This window comes from Rosa rugosa, chromosome 1 (assembly GCF_958449725.1).
Source record: "Rosa rugosa chromosome 1, drRosRugo1.1, whole genome shotgun sequence".
Taxonomy (NCBI): Eukaryota; Viridiplantae; Streptophyta; class Magnoliopsida; order Rosales; family Rosaceae; genus Rosa; species Rosa rugosa.
In genome coordinates this window covers 63338285-63359314 of record NC_084820.1, presented here as the reverse complement: position 1 = coordinate 63359314, position 21030 = coordinate 63338285, and the positions used below count along the sequence as shown (strand labels likewise).

Genomic DNA, 21030 nt, shown 5'->3' with positions numbered 1-21030 from the left:
CGAATTGCATCTTTTGCTGTGCGGATTGGGTCTTTGCTAGGTCTAGTTTTTTTTACTCACGCGCGGAGTCACCCTTGTCAAGCCCGGATTCGTGCTTCGTCTTATGATGTTAGGGTGGTGGAAAGACCACTCAAATCTAGTAGTGGAAAGGCGTGGTCTGGTGGACGCGATGGTGTGGTGTGAGAGTAGGTCGAGCGTGGTTCAAGCACGATCTGGAGGGGTCTACTATGTGGTCGTGGGCAACAACCGGAGGTCTTGGCGGAGACCGAGTAGAGGTCGCCTCGAAGCGATTGGAGTAGGGCTTGAGCTTGGATTCAGGTTCTTTGTCGGCCTGGAATCAAACTGGGTTGGTGACTGGAAGAATGGATCTAGGGGCTGGGGTCGCGCCTGAATATGGGACCTGGGTCAGTTTAGGTCTTGGGCTTGGTGCAGTGGTTCCTTATTTGAGACCTTGTTGGGGTGCTAATATTCATTTCAGTTCCTGCTTTATGTTTTGTTGAGTACTTTGGTGAAATATATATATATATACAGTTAGGAGTGGACCAGTGTTATTGAGACATTGAGTGAAGGGTCCAGATCCCTCTCTTTTATTCATCCTAATGTCATTTTTTGTAGTTAAAAATTATGTAATTAAGAGCAATTCCAACAGCTTCTCGATATTTTAATTTTTTTTATATTTTAAAGAAAAATGAGACTCTTTTGCTCAAACAGATTCCCTATAACTATCCCAAATTTAGGGATAGTGAGGAAAGAGAATACAAAATTCCCTAAATTTACAGCAATCTCTAAAATTTTAAGAAAGAATTATGGAGATTTTAAAGATTGTTGTAAACTAGAGAATCTGTTAGAGTTGAAGAAGAAAAATTATGAAAAGCTTGGACTTTTGCTTCTCTATAATAATACAAAAATTATAGAAAAACTGTTAGAATTACTTTAACCTATGAAATATTAATACAATTGTCCGTCCCCACTCAACCCACCTCTATACTATAACTTGGCCTACATGAGATATAATAAACAAATAAAACAATAGAAAGTACATAATTTTTTTTTTTGGAGAAATAATTAGTCTGGTTGGTCAATTATATTATGATTCATGTATATTTGATTTTTGGATTAAATACTTGTTACTCCTCATACTTTTCCCTGAAAAACAGTTTGGTCCCTCGCCTTTTAAATTAAACTGAATAGTCCTTATTCTCTCAAATTCTCATATAACAAGTCCAAAATGATCCGAAATGACTATTATGCCCCTAATTTTCTATTATTATTATTTTTTATATTTTTTTCTCTATTTTTTTAATTTTTCTCCCCTTTTTTTTTATATTTTCTCTCTCCCTCCCTCTCTCCTGGCCGCACAGTCTCTCTCTCTCCCTCGACCTCTCTTCTTCTTCTCTTCCTCCCACCACCGCAATCCCCATTTCCCCATTTTTTGATTCACTCAAGAAAAATGGCACCTTCAAGACTCTCCCTTTCCCTCGCTCTGCTCCTCCTCGCCGTCTGGGGCTTCGGCCACGACCACTCCGCCTCCTCCCGCGGCGCCCCTGCTCCGGCGGTGGACTGCTCGTCGTTGATCCTGAACATGGCGGACTGCTTGTCGTTTGTCTCCAACGAAAGCAAGGCCGAGAAGCCGGAAGGGAGTTGCTGCACTGGACTCAAGACTATGCTCAAAGCTGACGCCGCTTGTCTCTGTGAGGCCTTCAAGAGCAGCGCCCAGTTGGGTGTCGTCTTGAACATCACTAAGGCCATGTCCCTCCCCGCCGCTTGCAAAGTCTCCGCCCCCTCCGCCACCAACTGTGGATGTCAGTCCTCCATTTCTATTTTTCTATTCCATTTTATATATTTCTGAAGATTTGGGGTTTAAGATTTTTGACCCATCTTTATTTTATTTTGGATTTCAGTGTCTGTTTCTCCTGCTGGTGCTCCTGGTATGTTCTTCTTCTTAACTAGTTAGTTTGCTCTTAGATTTGTTTGTTTTGTTTTTCTTTAGTGTGAATCTAGTTCAGAAAAAAGTATTGCATTCATTTGATTTGTTTAAGGTATTTTGCTTCTGGAGTTTGCCTGATCTGTGAATCGAGCAGTCCACCGCCGGAGCAGGGGCGCCACGGGAGGAGGCGGAGTGGTTGTGGCCGAAGCCCCAGACGGCGAGGAGGAGCAGAGCGAGGGAAAGGGAGAGTCTTGAAGGTGCCATTTTTCTTGAGTGAATCAAAAAATGGGGAAATGGGGATTGCGGTGGTGGGAGGAAGAGAAGAAGAAGAGAGGTCGAGGGAGAGAGAGAGACTGTGCGGCCAGGAGAGAAGGAGGGAGAGAGAAAATATAAAAAAAAGGGGAGAAAAATTAAAAAAATAGAGAAAAAAATAATAATAATAATAATAGAAAATTAGGGGCATAATAGTCATTTCGGATCATTTTGGACTTGTTATATGAGAATTTGAGAGAATAAGGACTATTCAGTTTAATTTGAAAGGCGAGGGACCAAACTGTTTTTCAGGGAAAAGTATGAGGAGTAACAAGTATTTAATCCTTGATTTTTTCTTTGTTTTGTTACATATATTTTATTTCTTTCTTTTTATACGCTGCCTTAATAATAAAATTAATGTTTTAGGGAATCGATATTTGGGAGAGAATTTGTTGTGCTTTCATTGATAATAAATGACTCTTTATATAGAGAATTACAAGCATAGAGATAGACTCGTACATGAAAACATAATTGTACATTGATTGGATATCTACTAAGATTTTCCGAGATTATCTCTAATACAAACCCTATTACAACTAGAGCAAGTAACCTAGAGTTTGAGCCAGACACATATTCTTGATTTACTTAAACACTCCCCCTTCTATCACCCAAACACGGTGCTCATCTCGTTGCCTCGTTAAAAACCTTGCCGAGTAACAAAAATCCAGTGGGACAAAAATAACCTCGGTCGAAGGAGAAAAAGAGTACAACACACCCTTCACGTTTCGAGACTATACATGTAGACATCTCCCCCTGATGTCTGCATCTCCCCCTGATGACTACGGTCATGGGAGTTTGGATAACCTCCGCAAACGATGCTACCAACATGTTTCTCGAAAGTGGAATTTAGGCAATGACTTAGTGAGCAATTCCGCTACACTGTCTTCAGATTGAACCTAGTTCACTTTGATCTTGAGGAGACTCTGTTGTTGTTGATTATGCTTGGTGTTGTCGCTTTTGAGGTAGCCTTGCTTCATTTGTTCAAAACAAGCAGCATTATCCTCATAAATGCTCGTAGGCTCATATGTGGTAGACTTCAAACCACAATTGCTTCGGACATGCATAATTATGGATCAAATCCATATACATTCACGAACCATTTCGTGAAGAGCAATAATCTCAACATGGTTCGAGGATAGAGTGACAATGATCTGTTCCGTAGACCTCCAAGATATCGCAGTTTTGCCCATGGTGAACACATAACCAGTTTGGGAATGACCTTTGTGTTGGTCAGAGAGATACCCACCATCAGCAAAACCTTCCAAAACACCAATGTTGTTTTAGGATGGGGATAAAGGACGCAGACCAATGTTGGCGGCATTCCTGGTGTGTGATGGGTCCGAATCCATCATTTCTCTGTAGGGATAGAACAAGCCCATATTAATCGTACATCTCAAGTATCGAAAGATATCTTTTATACCAATCCAATGGCGTCACGTTAGCGCAGAGCTATACCTAGCTAACAAGTTTACTGCAAATGAGATGTCTGGTATTGTGCATTGAGCTAAGTACAATAATGGGCATATTGTACTCAAGTAGAGCACTTCTGCCTCTAGCACGTCTTTGTCATCATCCTTTGAACGAAGATGATCCTTTTTAGGATCAAGATTATGGACGATCATGGGGATGCTTGAAGGTTTGACCTTGTCAAAATACCTAAGCATCTATCAACAAGATGTTCAAGTTCCAAACTGAGACATAATCGTGTTCTCCCAAAATCCTTCATCTCAAACTCGGATTTCAAGTGTTCAGCGGTTTTCCTTAACTCTTTAAGGGCTTCCAATGAAGATCATGTCCAACATGAACCGCGATAGAATCCGGAACTTGTCTTAGAAACGCGCGGGCATATCCCTTCCCAATCAATTAGTCACTTTAGTGAGCGTTTCAACCTAATTGGAAACGCGCTCTGTGGTTTAAAGCCACTTGACTTGGGTAAATGAAGTTCACCATGAACCTTCATGTATATTCTGTATGTAGAGATACGTAGTGACCACATTTGCAAGCTGCATATTCAGTTATTCAGAAACTACCAAACTGACAAGGTAGTGGAGTGTGATGACATCCATTACGAGAGAATATGTCTCATCGTAGTCGATTCCAGGGCATTTTGTGAGAAACCTTATGCCATAAGGTGAGATTGCCATTTGTTTTTCTCATCACACTTTCTAACGAAGACCCATTAGTTAATAGGTTTTATGTTAGGAGATGTTGACATCATTGGCTCGAAAACCTTCCTCTTCGTTAGAGAATCCAACTTAACCTGGATCGCATCTTTCCATTTAGGCCAAATCTCTCTACGTTGGCATTCATTCATCAACGGAGCGTGGTTCGATATCATCTAACTCAACAAACTCATGCTCTATGAAATGCGCGAATACATCATCAATCATAATGGAGTTTCTATTCCACATCTCATGTACACTAGTGTAATTTTCATAGAGCTCTATATTCTCAGGAATAGGTTCTGACGTTAAGGTGTCCCCCAACTATAACCATAATCTGGAAGATTCTCATGAGACGGATTTTAAGTGTCGACGATCCAAGGATTGGGTTGTGCCAAAGTATCATTCGAACCCACGGGCCTCCCAAGCATCCTACCTGGGGCCATGACCTGTAACGCCAGAGTGCTACTCTCTACGGCGTTGGCGCTATGCCTACCTCCATGTAGGGTGGCGCTACGTCCTCTCGTATGGACGTCCATCCTTGTAGGCATGTTTGCAGCAGATATGTGTGATCTTGTCACTTTAGTGGGGATTGAGATGAGACATAATGGGGACAGACCACGACAATTCCCGTCATTCATGCTGAACATCAGTGTTCTTATCTCCCCCTAACAACGGGAAAACTGTCTCACCAAAATGACAATCCGCAAAGCATGAGGTTAAGAGATCGCCTAGCAAGGGTATTAAGTGGCTGACAATTGTTGGAGTCTTAAATCCAACTTAGTTGCTCATTCGTCTGTAAGGACCCATCATAGTGCGCTGTGGTGGCGCAATTGGCACATAAATAGCATACTCAAATATACGTAAGTACGAGATACTGTTACCTAGTCACTAGTTGTAACGCAAAGTTAGATTGAGTGGCGGTAGGTCGTAGACGAATTAGCATATCTGCATGCGATATGGCATCATCCCAAGCGGATATAAGGAGATTGTTGCGCATTACCAAATTCCGGGCTACCATCGTAGTCGTTACCGCGAGACCATTTGGGTGTGTTCATGGAAATATGATGTTCAACATCAATCCTAATGTAATAACCATCGAAAGTCTTCGATGTAAACTCTCTAACATTGTCAAATCTAATTGACTGAATAAGATGATCTGAGGAGTGAGTCCGTCGTCATATGATATATGTTAGGAGTGTAGTATAGCAGCATGACAAGTGGACAATGGCACAATACGTGACCAGCGTGTTTGCGTGTCAACCAACATCATGAAATATTTAAACATCCGCAAGTTGGTTGAATCAGCCCACAGAATCCCCATGGATTCTACGTAAGAACATAATGAGTATTTTTGTATCCTTTGCATAAGCCGATCTCGGTCCTAATTTTCATAAGGAATAAGCTTTGTAGAACGAGCTAGAAGCCTTAGAAGCAACCAATGAGGATTTTGGTTGGGCTTGAGCGTCTGAAACGCTATTTGAAGCAAAGTTGGTAATTGCAGCATCACCTGAGGCGCCATCACCATGATGGACATTATCCATGGCGTCATGGCCATGGGAGACGCCAACCATGGCATTATTACATGGACTACAACGGCCCTAGGTCTGCGGTGGACGGCAGCGATGCCAGAGGCAGCGGCGGTCACACTTAGTCCAGGAACCAACTTTTGATTCTTGCTTCGTTTCGCTCGAAAGAATGGATGTCCATGTGAAGTCTTTAGTAGATGGATCATCATATCATGTCATGAAAAAGCCAATATGTCTCTAAATCCAAGAGATCTTATCTCACGACTTTATTAGGATTTAATAGCTCGAATAATAACATAGAGTCCATTAGAGAGACACATAAACTTCTCTAAGATGCGCCTTTATTCACAATCATTAGAGGTATTACAAAGGAACTCATTTTCGTTCTCTACATGCGTTTCCGCATGGAATCCGGCCATTGGCTCGAATGGCTCAATAGGGTTTGATTTGACCTAGGAGCGTAGAGAGTTTATGTAACAATAATCAAGGTGCCATTTGACAAGCAAAATTTGGGCTATTCCATGTCCTTGAACTAATCCTGATGGCCCAGCCATCGTAGTCACAAAGTAATATGCTCATAATCAAAATGGAATCATAATGAAGAGAACTCGAAATTTTATTCATAAGTCAACGGAGTACATCATTGTTTCTTAACCATTAAGAGAATTTATTCCAAATGCTAGTTAATGCAAAACAAAGGTAGTCGTTTGACTTCTTTCGGTAACTCAAAAATAAATATGACCAGGTGAGTAGAGAGATGTCAGTAGAGCAAAGCTCGCTTAAGTACCACATATCTCAAAACCTTCCTAGACATCATACTCATTTTGGATGAACCTATGTGAAGAAAAACTAAACCAATGACATTTACTACAAAATATATGGCAATTGCCTATTACATTTCTTGGAAAATAAAGACTTAAACAGAATTGGCGATCTATTGATCCCAGCCAGATTTGAAGTCTTCAATCCTTCACTCTAGATCACCTTCTTGATCTTCTTGTTCCACATAGTGAGCTTCTCTTGCTTCATAATATGCTTTGTAGGCGGTGACTATTTCTTCACGAGCTCTACAAATGTGTGCTCAATGACCGGATGCTCCACATCGAGAACATACATCTCTGTGCTTAGACTCTATTGATTGAGGCACTTTGAAAGCGTCATTAGGATGGCTCTTAGTGTTGGTGGCGCCACTAACATGGCCAGAGGCGTTGCCTCTCTCTTTCTTTCCATGTTGACCTCTTCGGTTCCGTGTTTGTCTATTTTGGCGGTTACCTTCCTATTTTGGCGTTGCTTCCGAGTTGTAGTCAAGAACTGACTTGAAATCACAGATGCAGAAACTATGTCATCCTACTTCTAGGTCATGAAGTAGGGAGTCACGGATGTTGCCAAATCTTTCTTCGAGTGAGACCCAGAGCCTTATGGGGTCTTCTTCATTCATATACTCGTACTGGAGCGAATCATCCATATGACGAGTCATTAGGATCATGACTTTCACCTTATTTACCTCTAAGGCTGCTCTATTTGCTTCCAAAGCTTGAGCTTGCTCAATAGTTAGCACGTCCTGGCTAGGCTCGAGAATCGTATCTAGGATTCTTTCGGCCTTGAGATGCTGGCGGACATCACAAACTCACTTGTGATAACCAGAGCCAATTGTTCTTAATGGAGCAAAGTCCAGTTTGTTCAGGTTACTCATCTTGAAAAGAGAACAAGGAAAAAGAGTTAGTTTCGGAAAGAAAAATGTTACCACGAAAACAATAAAATTTCTGAGCATAGTCGCTCCCAAGAAATTATGAATTTCTGAGCGTAATCACTTCCAAGAAATTAGGGATTTTTGAGCATAGTCGCTTCTAAGAAATTCGATTCCAAGAGGTTTTAGATTAAATCGAAACAATGATTTGTTTGTGGTCGATCATAACTTCTCAACAAACTTTAAGTTTGGAGGACTCTACAAGCTCTAAGCTTGGAGTGAGCACGAACCCCCACAGTTCGGCTTTTGGTCTCCCCTATGAAGAAAAAAAGGGGGTAGAAGAAGGGAGGTTGCAAGTCCCCGAGAGAAAAAGAAAAGAAAAGAAATTGAAATTACGAAAGCAAAAGAGTTGAATAAAAGAAAAAGAAAAAAAAATACCTTGGATTGGGCTTTGAGAAAAACTGGGCCGCTTATCCTTTTTTTTTTTTTTTTTTCTCTTTTCTTCTTCTTTCGGCAGCGTGCCGCAGGGCCTTCTCCCTTTTTTTCATTTTGGCACGTTGGCTTCCTCTTTTTTTTTTCTTCTCTTTCTTTTCTTCTTCTGGGCCCGCCTTTTTTTTTTCCTTCTCTTTCTTTTCTTCTTGTGGGCCTGCCTTTTTTTTTTTTTTCTTCTCTTTCTTTTCTACTTTTGGGCTCGCCTCTCTTTTCTTTTTTTCTTCTCTTTCTTTTCTTGCTAGGCTGGACGGAATTAGGCTAGTGCAGGTGCAGCTGCTGCAAACTGGTTCTGGGGTAGCAGACCGATTCAGGAGTATCTAGTACTTCGGCAGGCCGGTCCGGTAACTTTCCGGCCAGTTCTGGGAGTTATTTTTCCGGTTCCTAGAATCTGGAGTTAAGGCGCCGGTGGTGACAAAATTTGACGGTAGAAGGCGGTCTGGAAAGATGTGAACCGGGCAGGAAACGTTTTTCTCTTCTGGGAGCTGGTTCGGTACTTTTCTAGCCGGTTCCGGTGACTCTGCAGCCGGTTCTGGGCTCTTGGGATTGGGGGCTTTAAGTGTGCAGCGGTGGTTGCTTGAATTTGAGGGCTACGAAATTAGGGTTTCAGGGTTAGGGCTTCGTGCTGATAATGTGTTTTAGGGAATTGATATTTGGTAGAGAATTTGTTGTGCTTTCATTGATAATAGGGGTCATTTTATATAGATTATAGAGGATTACAAGCATAGAGATAGAGTCGTACATGGAAACATAATCCTACATTGATTGGTTATCTACTAAGATTCTCCGAGATTATCTCTAATACAAACCCTATTACAACTAGAGCAAGTAACCTAGAGTCTGGTCCAGACACATATTCTGGATTTACTTGAACACTCCCCCTTGTGTTGCCCAAACGCGGTGCTCCTCTCGTTGCCTCATTAAAAACCTTTTCGAGTAACAAAAACTCTGTGAGACAAAAATAACCTCAGTCGAAGGGAAAAAAGAGCACAACACACCGTTCACGTTTCGAGATCAACATGTAGACATCTCCTTCTGATGTCTGCGTCTCCTCCTGATGAATACGATCATAGAAGTTTGAATAACTTCTGTAAACCGATGCTTGCAACATGTTTCTTAAACATGGGTTTAGGCAGTGACTTAGTAAATAAGTCTTCGACATTGTCCTCAGATCGAACTTGGTTCACTCTGATCTTGAGGAGCTTCTGTTGTTGCTGATTGTAGAAGAATTTGGGCGATATATGCTTGGTATTGTCGCCTTTAATGTAGCATTGTTTCATTTGCTCAATGCAAGCAGCATTATACTCATAAATGCTTGTAGGCTAATCTGGGGTAGACTTCAAACCACAATTGCTTTGAACATGCGTAACTATGGATCTAAGTCATATACATTCACGAACTGCCTCGTGAAGAGCAATACTCTCTACATAATTCGAAGAAGTAGCGACTAGGGTATGTTTTGTAGACTTCCAAGATATCGCGGTCTTACCCATGGTGAATACATAACCAGTTTGGGAACGACCTTTGTGTGGGTCAGAGAGGTACCCAACATCAGCAAAACCTTCTAAAACACTTATGTCGTTTTGGGATGGGGAGAGGGAACGCAGACCACTGTTGGTGGCGTTCTTGACATATGATGGGTCTGAATCCATCGTCTCTCTGTAGGGATAGAACAAGCTCATATCAATCGTACCACTCAAGTATCGAAAGATATCTTTAACACCAGTCCAAATTTTTATTTTTTTTTGGTTGGTCAATTATATTATGATTCATGTATATTTGATTTTTTCCTTGTTTTGTTACATATATTTGATTTCTTTCTTTTTATACGCTGCCTTAATAAAAAAATTAATGAATTCTGCAAATATTGTTTATGATACAAATTTTCCCAAGCCATTTTCCTAATAATAATAATACTATCATACTAAAAATAGAAAGGTATAAATATCATGTCTAAATTTATATTCACGTCTCAGCTCCTCTAAGTTTCAAATCCTAGTTCTGCCTCTACGGTTGGTCAGATAACCATTGTTCTATCATAGATGCTCATTACCGATGGTATATAAGTGGACTATTCAGCATGTGTTATACTGTATGTAGGCTACGCTTGGTCAGTCACATCACCGGTTACATTGGTGGAAAATTGTCTTCTTATAGTCGGTCATACCATCAGTAACTTCTTGTATTGTCCGGTTCTTATTTGGGGCTTCATCAGCTGTCTCTTTATTAGGTTTATTTTCTGATGAGTGTATATAATTTGACAGATGCAACAGAATTCCAAGTTTATCAGAAAATACAATTCCATCTCACAAAATAACTCTCACGAGTTGGAACTAGTGGAGATGATACTTGGAATTCTGCTATCATCTGCCAAATTATAATACACTTACATTCATGATAAAGAACTATTTGATGTGATGGTATTGTGTATTCCGACAACCGTGCCATCAAACAATTTTGATCTCTTAATTGTCTGGCCTCGAGGAACTAATATCACCTCATCCTTAAATTTCATTATTGAAAAACACCGTGCCATCAACCAATTCTCTTTGCATCACACCAGTTCTTAGTATAATGCCTTTTTTTTTTTACTTTGTCAAGGGGAACCCAAAGGCTTCCTAGGCCCAAAATAAACCCCTTCGACACATGTGAAATGCTCCAACTATGCATTGCAGCACAGTACCTGACCACTTTGACAGCTTCGGGGTTCAAACCTAGGTTGGGGAGCACACCCAACTAGGCAAGAACCACTAGGCCACTTGCAGTGGTTTCTTGGTATAATGCCTTAGTAAGGAAGGTGGTTGTTCAAAAACAAAATTGAAAATTAGAGAAATTGGAATTTGAATTTAAACCACAATCTTTAAATAGGGGATACTTACCTATTTTGTATTTAAAAAATCATTTATGCATGCATATAGGTTTAATGATAAGATTATATATATATCTCCATTTCCTTATCAATTAACTACTTTCCATTCTTTCCAGATTGATGGAATAATATCAGCAATTGCTAATAAATACGTCGGCAAGCCAGTGGCAGTCCACTTGATCTTGGAGTGGGAAATATGACCAGTCCTCACCACAGCTTCTTATTACACAACTCAGACATGTATACTCAAGGAAACGTTATGCGGTCAATCGGTGCACCTAGTGAGGCAGATAAGCCCATGATTATTGAGCTTGCAGGTGCAGCTATGGAGGAGCTAATCCGAAATTCCGAATGCATGGCTCAAATCGGCGATCCTTTGTGGATGAATAGCACTGCTGGATCATCCACTGTGCTCAATAAGGACAAGTACATTCGAACATTTCCTCGTGGAATTGTGCAAAGACAATCTGGATGCAAATTTGAAGCTTCGCGGGAGAGTGCTGTTGTCATTATGAACCACAATAACCTTGTTGAGATTCTCATGGATGTGGTAAGTTTAGTAATTGAATCGAATTACCTATATATATATATATATATATATATATATATATATATATATATATATATATATATTCTTATGGTTGCAAGTTATGTTGTCAAATTTTGATTTATCCACGTGTTGAAACAATATTATAGACATATTGATTATTTGAGCACGATTGATATTCTTAGATCGATCTATGTATTGTTTGAACACGTGTTAAATTCTTTAATACATATACTATTATTTGATTTAGATCGATCCATGTGGTCTAATAATATTAGAACTTACGTGTTACCACATGTATAATATTCTTGGATCGATATGTGTCAATATCATATGGATGTGAACCCCACATTACTTTGGGTGACGTGGAGCCCATGTGCACACGTGGGATAACCTGGCTCTGATACCATGATAAAGTAATGTGGGTTTCACATCCAAAACCAATTGGCAATTGATGAAATGGTCCAAACCCTTATAAACCCATAGGCAAAGTCCCATTTTCCCATGTCGGATGTGTATATAAAAAAAAGGGCAAGCAAGGACCCATGACTCCTCTTCTTGGTATTAAGGTCAAGATCATGCTCGACTGAACACAACCCATGTGGTGGTGGAGCTCAAGGTGGTCGAAAGAAGAAAAACCCGGTTGCAACCCGTTTTAGTATCTCCTATTCGATATGCCATCGTGGAATCGATTTGATGTGCATGGTTGGTAGTATTAGAACTGCAAGGAAGAGAGGAACACAATCCAAGTAGTGGCGGAACTCGAGCTGGCCGAAGCCAGAAGAACCCGATTACAACCCATTTTGGTTCTTCCCTTCAATACCTCGCCGTGGATGGTTATGAAAGGGGGTGAAGCTCGGGCAGCAACTAGATGGGATCAGGTGGTCCCTTTGGGACCGGTTTCAATGCCAGAGATAACGCAAGGGCAGATGAAAAACTAGGTTAGCCGTTTTGATGGTGATTGACCCGCTAGTGAAGGTTCACTGACAGTGGACTAATAGTAAAATGAAGGGGCCGTGACCACTTACTCAATTTTAGCCTAAAAATTGCCCACTTACTCCACTAAGAGTTTTTTAACCCCATTTACCCAATCCAATAGTCTTTGACAGTATTGCCCTCATTCTCTCTCTCTCTCTCTCTCTCTCTCTCTCTCGACTCCCCTTCTCCTCCGAGACTTTATCTCTCTCTCTCTCTCTCTCCTCTGCTTCCCGAGCCCGTCGCCGAAGCCCTGCATACTCGCCACCGGCGCTGGTCCTCCTCACCGTCCCAGTCAGCGACGACTCTCCTCCTCCGCCGCAGTCCACGGCTCGCCCTGGATCTCAACCTCGACCACCTCCTCTCTCCCAGCGCTCCCACCTCGACAAGCACCTCTCCAATCTCCAGAAATCCTCCCAAGTCCTCGACATAGTCAAGTCCGACGCCGACCACGTCCTCTCCAATGTCTCCTCCACCTGCGACCTCGCCGATCACGTCAGCGCCAAGATCCGCGACCTCGCCGACCACGTCAGCGCCAAGGTCCGCGAGCTCGACCTCGCCCAGTCGTGCGTCAACTCCACGCTCCTCCGTTTGGATGCGATTGTGGAGCTCGACCTCGCCCAGTCTCATGGTTCTTTTTTTTTATTTTTTTATTTTTTTTATTTTTTTATTTTTTTATTTTTTTATTTTTTTGTAAATTTGGCAGAAGGCTTATAAGGAAAGAAGAAAGAAGAAAGAAGAATGAAGAATGAAAAAAAAAGTTTTTTGAGTAGTTATACATGTCTATTGCGGGGCAATAATATGAGTATTGGGGGGCAATAATATGCATATAAATTGATCATTTGTGCATGTAGTGTATTCATTTTGGTTTCGGGAGTTTATACAATTCACTGGAGGGCAATAATATGATTATTAGAGGCAATAATATGAGTATTGGGAGGCAATAATATGATTACTGGGGGGCAATAATATGATTACTGGGGGGAGCAATAATATGGTTACTGGGTATTATTAGAGGGCAATAAATTCAGACGCCGGAATCCGGTCACCAGTCCGGTAGCCGGATTCCGAATTCCGGTCACCGGTCGCCGGATTCCCGTCGCCGGTCGCCGGAGACCGCGGCCGGCCACTGGTCACCGGAGCACAGCAAGGTGGAGGATGACTTCTCTCTCTAAGTGAGAAAGAAGGAAAGGGCAAAAAGTCTCAAAAATAAATAAAAATAATAATAAAAGAATTAATTGGGTATTAGGGAAATAATCTCTTAGAGTGTTTTGGGTAAATGAGGTTAAAAAACTGTTGGTGGAGAGTGAGCAATTTTTAAGCTGAAATTGGGTAAATGATCATTTCGAATTGCTTAGTCCAAGACTCATCATGACCATAATCATGCATAACCCATACGTCTAACATTCAATTTCCATATATGGATAAACTGTCCTTGTTGTTCATTAATCATTACAGACTGCAACAATTTGGCATACAATGATTCTTTCCGGAAGCTTTATCTTTTTGAACACCTCACCAACCATGTCGAAGGCAAGAATTAATAATAGAATTTTGGGTCACAACCGTTTCCGAATCCGACCAGTGAAGATTTTCGTTGACACAGTCGTTAGAACTTGAGCTATATACGGCAGGCTGCGTACGGCCTCCAAACCAATACGCGTACCTGACTGAAGTCACCAAGTAATCATTGGTTTGAGGATCGAATCCTATTTCGACAGACCGAAAACCAGTAGCCTGGAGAATAGATTGTTCTGGAACAACCTTGAAGTCTCTCGTTGAAGCATTCATCGATGTGATTTGCTTCCCATCATATAGGCAATATATGCCATTGCGTGGACCGAAAATGTTCACATCTGAATACTGTTCCTTATAGTGATAATCCGAAAAGTCTAGCAAGCGGGAAGAACTAAAATCACCTGCGGTTTCTTGTAACTGAAGCAAGTTCAATTAACCGCCGTCTAGCTTGTTTCTCAATATGCCCCCGGGGAGACTTTGGGTTTTGGGAGTGTAATTGCGGAAGTGGAGTGCAATGGATAGAAAAATATGAACCTCTGATGAGGTTGTTCCATGTTTAAACACATTTGGAATCTCTATTTGCTAATAACCTCTGAACTCAAGAGTTACTTTAGGGTCCAAGCCCTTTGCGAATTCGATAAATCAAAACACTCAATAACCTAGAGCATCAATGTTCTCACAACTGGTATGCTGTTTGCTGTGGAATCATCTCAAATTCAAGGAATAGCGTATGCATTGCCAAATGGTGTAAGCCAAACATTCTACTCAGACTTTCTAGCCAAACTTCATTCCGCTTAGGAAAATTAAAGAACAAGTTTATCTACAAACTGTAGAACTCTATCCTTCAATTAGAATAAAGAGTAGAAGCATTATTGTGCAATACAAAATTTATCTACAACAGAGATTCTCCTCATTGTTTTTCTTCTCTTTCTATAAACCATGTAATGTTATTCTACCAAACTTTGGGCTTAAGCAGTAAAATATTACTACAGATAAAATTATGATTAACAGTGTGATTACCAGAGGAGGACGTACTGGAAAATCAACCAGCTGAAAATTTTCTTTAAGAGGGTGAAAGGGACTTGCCATCAGAGCTTGGACTAGCTTCTTGTTTGTTATCGCTGCTCTTTCTCTTTAGCATATGCTTGATCTCTACTTCTTTCTTATCTACAAAATCCATCAAGTTTTTGAAACTAGTTGTCCGGAGTGAGCGGCGACTAGATCTGGGAGGAGGTTCAATTTCCTCAACATCCCCTTCCAGAGTCTCTGGACTAAATCTGCGGTATTGCAATAAGATTCTACAGAAGAACACAGTAAGAGCAATGAAGCATGCAATACCGCATATAAGGAACAGGCCCCAAAAGCTCGTCAGGGATAGTCGGTCTGCATCCATTTCATTGAGTTGCATAGAGCACTCGCTACTCCTAAGCCATTTATTACGGATCTTTTGGAGGTCACCATTCTCCGAGAGTTGAAGAATGGCAGTTGACAAATCAACAGCAAGAGGAGAATCCCTTTGGAATGCCTGAGAAAGGAAATAGAATATGAGAAGGCTGTTTTTGAAATGCTATCCAACAAATGCATCATTGATTCAAAACTTGGAAAAGGCAATGTGTAATTTTAAATTCACAATCTAACATATACCAAACACTTACAAATCCCCATCCGCTTTTTGTAAATTCCTGCCCCACAGTCCTGAATGCACACTTGGTGGCAGACATAAACAGCTCAATGTAAGGAAGCTCATCGACAATGGCAGCTACTCCACCACGTTTTGGTCCATCCTGAAGGGCTTTGATGTAGTCTTCCATGGTTTTTAAGGTAACAAGTCTCGACTCCGCTATGTTGAGCTCATTAACCAAATATTTCCATGAAAATGACCCATCTTGAACTCCGATTGGATCATTACTTGATATCAAGCTGTCTATCCCCTCAATCCGTGATGTCAGCTGTTGTACAGTGAGGATCGATGTCAAACTAGCTGTATAGCTCGAATTGATAATCAACACCACAAACAACCATATAATCAGCACCAGCCGTCCTAGAGTGCTCACAGTGTTCTCTCCTGAGCCAAGTTCAGTAACAGAGGATGTTAGAAGTTCCTAACAGGAATTGCATTCCTGAGATCAATGAAGATTAAGCATGAAATACATACTATGTGAGAAGAACATCGTCGAGAAACTAAACCTGCAAGGAAAAAGCAGTTTCAGTAAAATTACACAGCTAAAATCAAAAATCTGCAGGCAGCTGTAGTCATATTCTTACTCCATAAACTACTGAAATCTCAAGTTATTCACAAATTTCATAACCATGCCAATTGCTGCACATGTCAAACCACAATCATGATTTTCAGGACTTTTTTTGTTTTTCAATTACATCACCAAGTGATTTAATAGGCACCCCACACCCAGGCAACATCTAGGTCCATCAATTAGGGAATTTGGGCATTTTTCTTTCCAGAAAGACACCTTATGACTATATGAATCAGAAAGTCTCAAACAAATCAGAGGCCTTAATGATGTAGAACATACTAACCAAAAAATAGTCATGAGCTGTTCCCTTGGTGGACCACGGAACTCGTGATTAATCCTGTGCTCAAGAATCCAAACAACGACTCCCACAAAAAGGAAGAATGCACCGGTGACTAACCACATCTCAATAGTAAATGGCTTCAGGAAAGCCCAAGGGTTTGATTTTAACTGTTTGACAGGAACAACTACAACTAGTCCTGATTCCATGTAAGGCTGTGTAAAATCAACCATTCTTGTCCTATTTGTAGTTATTGTAACATCCCCAACAGCTGCATCAAAGTTCTGCAAAAAGGAATTGAGCATTAGTCAGCAATCCAGAAATCCCAAACCAAGCCCATGTAGTAATAGGATAATACACTTCTGACAATTCTTTATCAAGAAATGATAACTGTAACATATATATATACAGGTTAAAATCATTCAGTGTCTGAAATTAATCCAAAGCAGACGAATTTATCTATAAAGGGGTAACTTTTACCACCTCTAACTAAAAAGCTAAAGATTGGACCTAGATACTCACATTTAGAGCAACTTGACCAACAAGATTGTTGTAATCGGGATTCCTCTTGCCACCTCCATACAACATATATGTGCGTGGCACAGGATAAGGCAACAAGTTTATAGCAGCTTCAAATACATCAATACAATATCCTCTGACCCCAGGAGGACTCTTGTCTTTAGACACAAACTCTTTGTAACCTACTCTCTCAGGCACAGCAATACGCAGTGGCTTGCCATTGTTAGGAAATACCCATCCCCGAGGTGTAGCTATAGTTTCACCAGGCCATATAACACTATAAAGATGTGGAGTTCTGGTAGAAGTATTGAACGACTTCCCAAATAATGTCTCTGGCTCAGTGGTCGACAGACCAGTAGAATTTGACCAATAACCAATTTTACGAAATCCAGTTCCACCAATGTTCAGAACATCATAAGCTGGATGAATTAAATTCTTATCCAGATCAAACTGAAGCTGACCACTCACACCTGTGAAGTTCATCTTAAGAAGTGTCTGCAGGTAATGTTGGCCTCCATCAAATATTCGGAGTGATGCCAAGTGCAGTGCGCTTCTATTTGTATCTTTCAACTTTGGGTCACTAGAGAAAGATACAGTCCCTCCTTCATTGAGAAAAACATCAAGGGCACGGGCTGCTAACCAAATAGAGTCATATGCATAGAGAGCATAAGAATTGAAGCCCGGACTCCCTTCATGCTTTAGTTTTCTCCATTTAGATGCAAAACTCTTTTTGAGATCAGTATCCGGGGAATGATGACGAAGAGCAACAACCCCTTGTAAAAGATTCATTTTGTCAGGGTCAGGTGGTACTAATGAATCTAAATTAGTAGGAAGCCAATCCGTTGCAATCCAAACATAGCCACTTGTCATCATTCCAAGATCCTTGGCAACAGAAAAGACTGACAAACCAGAGTCAGGATTTACATGTACAATATACACCCGAGATTCCATGAGGTTTACTCCCACCAACAAGTCATTGATATCACTTAATGGGGCTCCAGGAGAGAAGGCAGCCTTGTAAGCAATCTTGGAACGCTTCTTTGCTAAGGCATCACCTAGTACTGAAATCCCATTTCTGCCACAATCATCATCTACAAATATGGCAATTACTTCTCTCCATCCGAAATACTCAACCATATCAGCAACTGCATACATTTGAAAAGAGTCACTCTGCGTGGTGCGTACAAAATACGGGTATTGTAGAGCAGAAAGGGAGGGGTCTGTTGCTCCAAATGACAGAAGTGGTACATGGAGCTCATTAACAACGTGGGATATGACATGAGCTATTCCTGAGGACTGTGGGCCAATTGCAGCAACCACATCATTTTCAATGAGCTGCAAAGCTACATGGAGAAAGAGTGAAAGACATCACCATTACAGTTTGTTTTAAAAGAGAAAGAAAGGCACATATAACAATTATAAATATGTCCTAGTTGATTCTTTCTCGTCCATAATTTCATGGATCTTCATTACTGGTTATCAGACAAGAGGTGAGTCAGGAGTGGGATCAACTTAAATGAAGGTCCTATTTGATAAATAACTTTAAGAAGCAAAAGGTAGACCTCTTGAGCTTCATATCTGATATAAGGACATATTAACTCTACAAAATCAGGACCAGTGATTATTCAGTATATAAAGACAAAATCGCAGATGAACAGAACATCAAGAAATTCATGCTAACTATAGTGTTCAAGCAGGAAGAAACACACAAACCATACCATCTGCAAATTATAAGAAAAATACAAGGACAAAATCTTTATAAAACATCACCATGATAATCTACAATCTACAGCAATAAATATAGGAGTCCAAAAGGCATGTGATGCAAAAATTCTGAACTTTAAAGACAACAAAACAGAAAATGAAAATTCAAGATTACAATGGCGATTGATTTTATTACTAAAATACGTCCCCAATTCATAATATCCTCTGAAACCTATATTTTCAATCTAAAAATTAATAGCAGTTTGGTTTTCTAACGTCCTAAAAAGGGACGGAAATCACAGCTTATTAGACTAAGAAAGAAATGAATTGAGTTGAAGGAAATACCTTCCACAGTTCCAAGAAATCCACTGCAATTTGTATCATGGAAAATAATGTTCAATTTAGTCCCCTCGAGAACGCTTGAATCAGAATTAACTTCTTCAATTGCGGCTAGGATTGCTGGTTTGACAGACCTTCCAATGGCTGAATTGAAAGTAAACAGAGCTCCAATATTCAGAGAACTCGGCCTCTTAGATGAGACGGTGGCATTTCCAGTCTGAGCCATCACTTCCATGGGCACCCAAATACATAAGATCAATGTAAGCAGTGTTCTTGTCTTGCATACATGGGTCAAGAAGGCCTCCATTTCTACAGAGCTCTGTTGATTCCTGAGCTTTGAACTAGGCTACACCAGCATTGATTAAAGGGGCAAAATCTGTCAACAATGGCAGACTGAAGAAAGAAAACACAAGGAACTAGTTTCTGCTCAAACCAACATGAGTCCAGAATTCTCAGAACCTGAATCAGATACAAAGATTTACCTTGAACACTAAGATTCTGCCCCAAATACGCAACAAAATCCAGTAGAAACTATATAATATCAGAGCTAGGCCACCTTGGATTCTAGAAAATTGATACTCACTTGGGAAACCAGATGAACAAGTTTCCAAATGGGTATTGCTCAAAACTCATTATTTTATACTCCTATCATTACCAAATCAAGCCAGGAATCTCAAAACAACAAAACACTAAACTAAATAAACTAGTTGGTGAGGGCAACCACATGCCAGACTGATAAAGTATAAAGAAAAAGAAAGCCAATATTAAATGATAGATTTGAAGCTGTGTGGAAGTGGAAGGTGGCATTTTTAGTTACCTGAGAAGGACGAGCTTTGATGAAGGCCGTACAAGCATAAGCTCAAGGAGTCAAGGACACAGAAGAGAGCACCTCCCCATTATCAGCCGAAAAGAGAGTGAACCTCAAAGCTCAGAACAGTTCCTGCAAGTAAAGAATCATTCTTTTTCAAGTTTCCAACTTTACTAGCTCTTCACCAATTGGGCTACTCACATTTTTTGCATTATTATACGCAAGTGTATAATAATGTGATCACACAATTGGGTTATAAACCTTTTTGCATTATTGTGGCCGTGATCAACACACGTCAGCCAAAAAAATGGGAACCCAGTTTTGGTTCACGCACTTCTTTCACACCTCAAAGCAAAATGCCAAATAGCTGAGAATGATCCTCCACTCAATTAGAAAAGAAGGGAAAACATGTTTATACCACATGGGACATGTGATGTGCATTCTGCTTCTGGGTGACAATTAGGATTAAGAATTTTTTTTTACCAAAAAATCAACTATACAATTTTCACTCGAGTAGAATTTGGTCATATTCAGTTTCATATTGAAGATGGAAATACGACAAATTACGTCTTGGACTAATTGCTCGCAATAAATGAAATTTCAGCATTGATTATATATCATCTAACTTCTTGTAACATATGAAATGAACCCACCAACAAAATTGGATTCCAGGACTAATGCCAATCGTGACATTTGAAAACAATATTCGTGATGTGCCATAATTATTTTGGTCAAGCTCATGATGCTAACAGAAGAGAGAGTCTAATCCAACTTAAAAGACGTGAGTTGAAAGAATAACACGACTAAACTTGACAAAGATTGCATATTTGGAAACACGTTCCTAATAATTCACAGTAAAATCTACATGCTGTAAAGTTTTGACACTGTGTAATCTACAGATAGTGAAAATCTTGGGCATTTACAGTGCTAACAATTAATATGGTACTGCTGCTCATAATATCATATTACCAAATATATGTAAATACACAGTGATAGCAGCCCCAGCATAGAGATTCTGAGAATAAGACGTAAGAGAAGAGATGTGGGGTGACGGACTCGCTGGGTCCAAATGAAGACAGTGACGATCCCACCATCACATCCATTTACTACATCATC

At 40.4% G+C, this 21030-nt stretch overlaps 2 protein-coding genes across 4 annotated transcripts; one reads left to right on the top strand and one right to left on the bottom strand.

Moving 5' to 3' along the window:
• Positions 1 to 1398: 1398 nt before the first annotated feature.
• On the top strand, positions 1399 to 2058 carry LOC133744333 (non-specific lipid transfer protein GPI-anchored 31-like). Its single transcript, XM_062172464.1, has 2 exons — positions 1399 to 1802; positions 1902 to 2058. Exons 1-2 carry the CDS (start codon positions 1451 to 1453, stop codon positions 1952 to 1954), a joined length of 405 nt encoding a protein of 134 aa, XP_062028448.1. The 5' UTR covers positions 1399 to 1450; the 3' UTR covers positions 1955 to 2058.
• Positions 2059 to 14830: 12772 nt separating this feature from the next.
• Positions 14831 to 20454, bottom strand: LOC133726044 (glutamate receptor 3.4). Of its 3 annotated transcripts, XM_062153493.1 has the most exons (8): positions 20176 to 20454; positions 19924 to 20046; positions 19113 to 19565; positions 17067 to 18406; positions 16551 to 16828; positions 16171 to 16202; positions 15671 to 16080; positions 14831 to 15540 (listed from the first exon to the last, which is right to left on the bottom strand). In XM_062153493.1, the coding sequence occupies exons 3-8, from the start codon at positions 19411 to 19413 to the stop codon at positions 15079 to 15081; spliced, it is 2823 nt and encodes a 940-aa protein (XP_062009477.1). In that variant the 5' UTR covers positions 19414 to 19565; positions 19924 to 20046; positions 20176 to 20454; the 3' UTR covers positions 14831 to 15078. The 3 variants fall into 3 exon arrangements, with proteins under 3 accessions (XP_062009477.1, XP_062009478.1, XP_062009476.1); XM_062153494.1 differs by lacking the exon at positions 20176 to 20454 and having other exon boundaries at positions 19113 to 19482; positions 19924 to 20109; XM_062153492.1 differs by lacking the exon at positions 20176 to 20454 and having other exon boundaries at positions 19113 to 19452; positions 19924 to 20109.
• Positions 20455 to 21030: the final 576 nt, after the last annotated feature.

What these genes read in the sequence shown, in the direction of transcription:
- LOC133744333 (XM_062172464.1), top strand. Translation starts at nt 1,451, where the DNA reads ATGGCACCTTCAAGACTCTCCCTTTCCCTCGCTCTGCTCCTCCTCGCC. An exon ending in CTCCGCCACCAACTGTGGAT is followed by an intron (nt 1,803 to 1,901) that starts GTCAGTCCTCCA and finishes TTTGGATTTCAG; the next exon opens with TGTCTGTTTCTCCTGCTGGT.
- LOC133726044 (XM_062153493.1), bottom strand. Translation starts at nt 19,413, where the DNA reads ATGGAGGCCTTCTTGACCCATGTATGCAAGACAAGAACACTGCTTACA. An exon ending in ATTTCTTGGAACTGTGGAAG is followed by an intron (nt 18,407 to 19,112) that starts GTATTTCCTTCA and finishes TTCTCCATGTAG; the next exon opens with CTTTGCAGCTCATTGAAAAT. An exon ending in GACGATGTTCTTCTCACATA is followed by an intron (nt 16,081 to 16,170) that starts GTATGTATTTCA and finishes AACTTGGCTCAG; the next exon opens with GAGAGAACACTGTGAGCACT.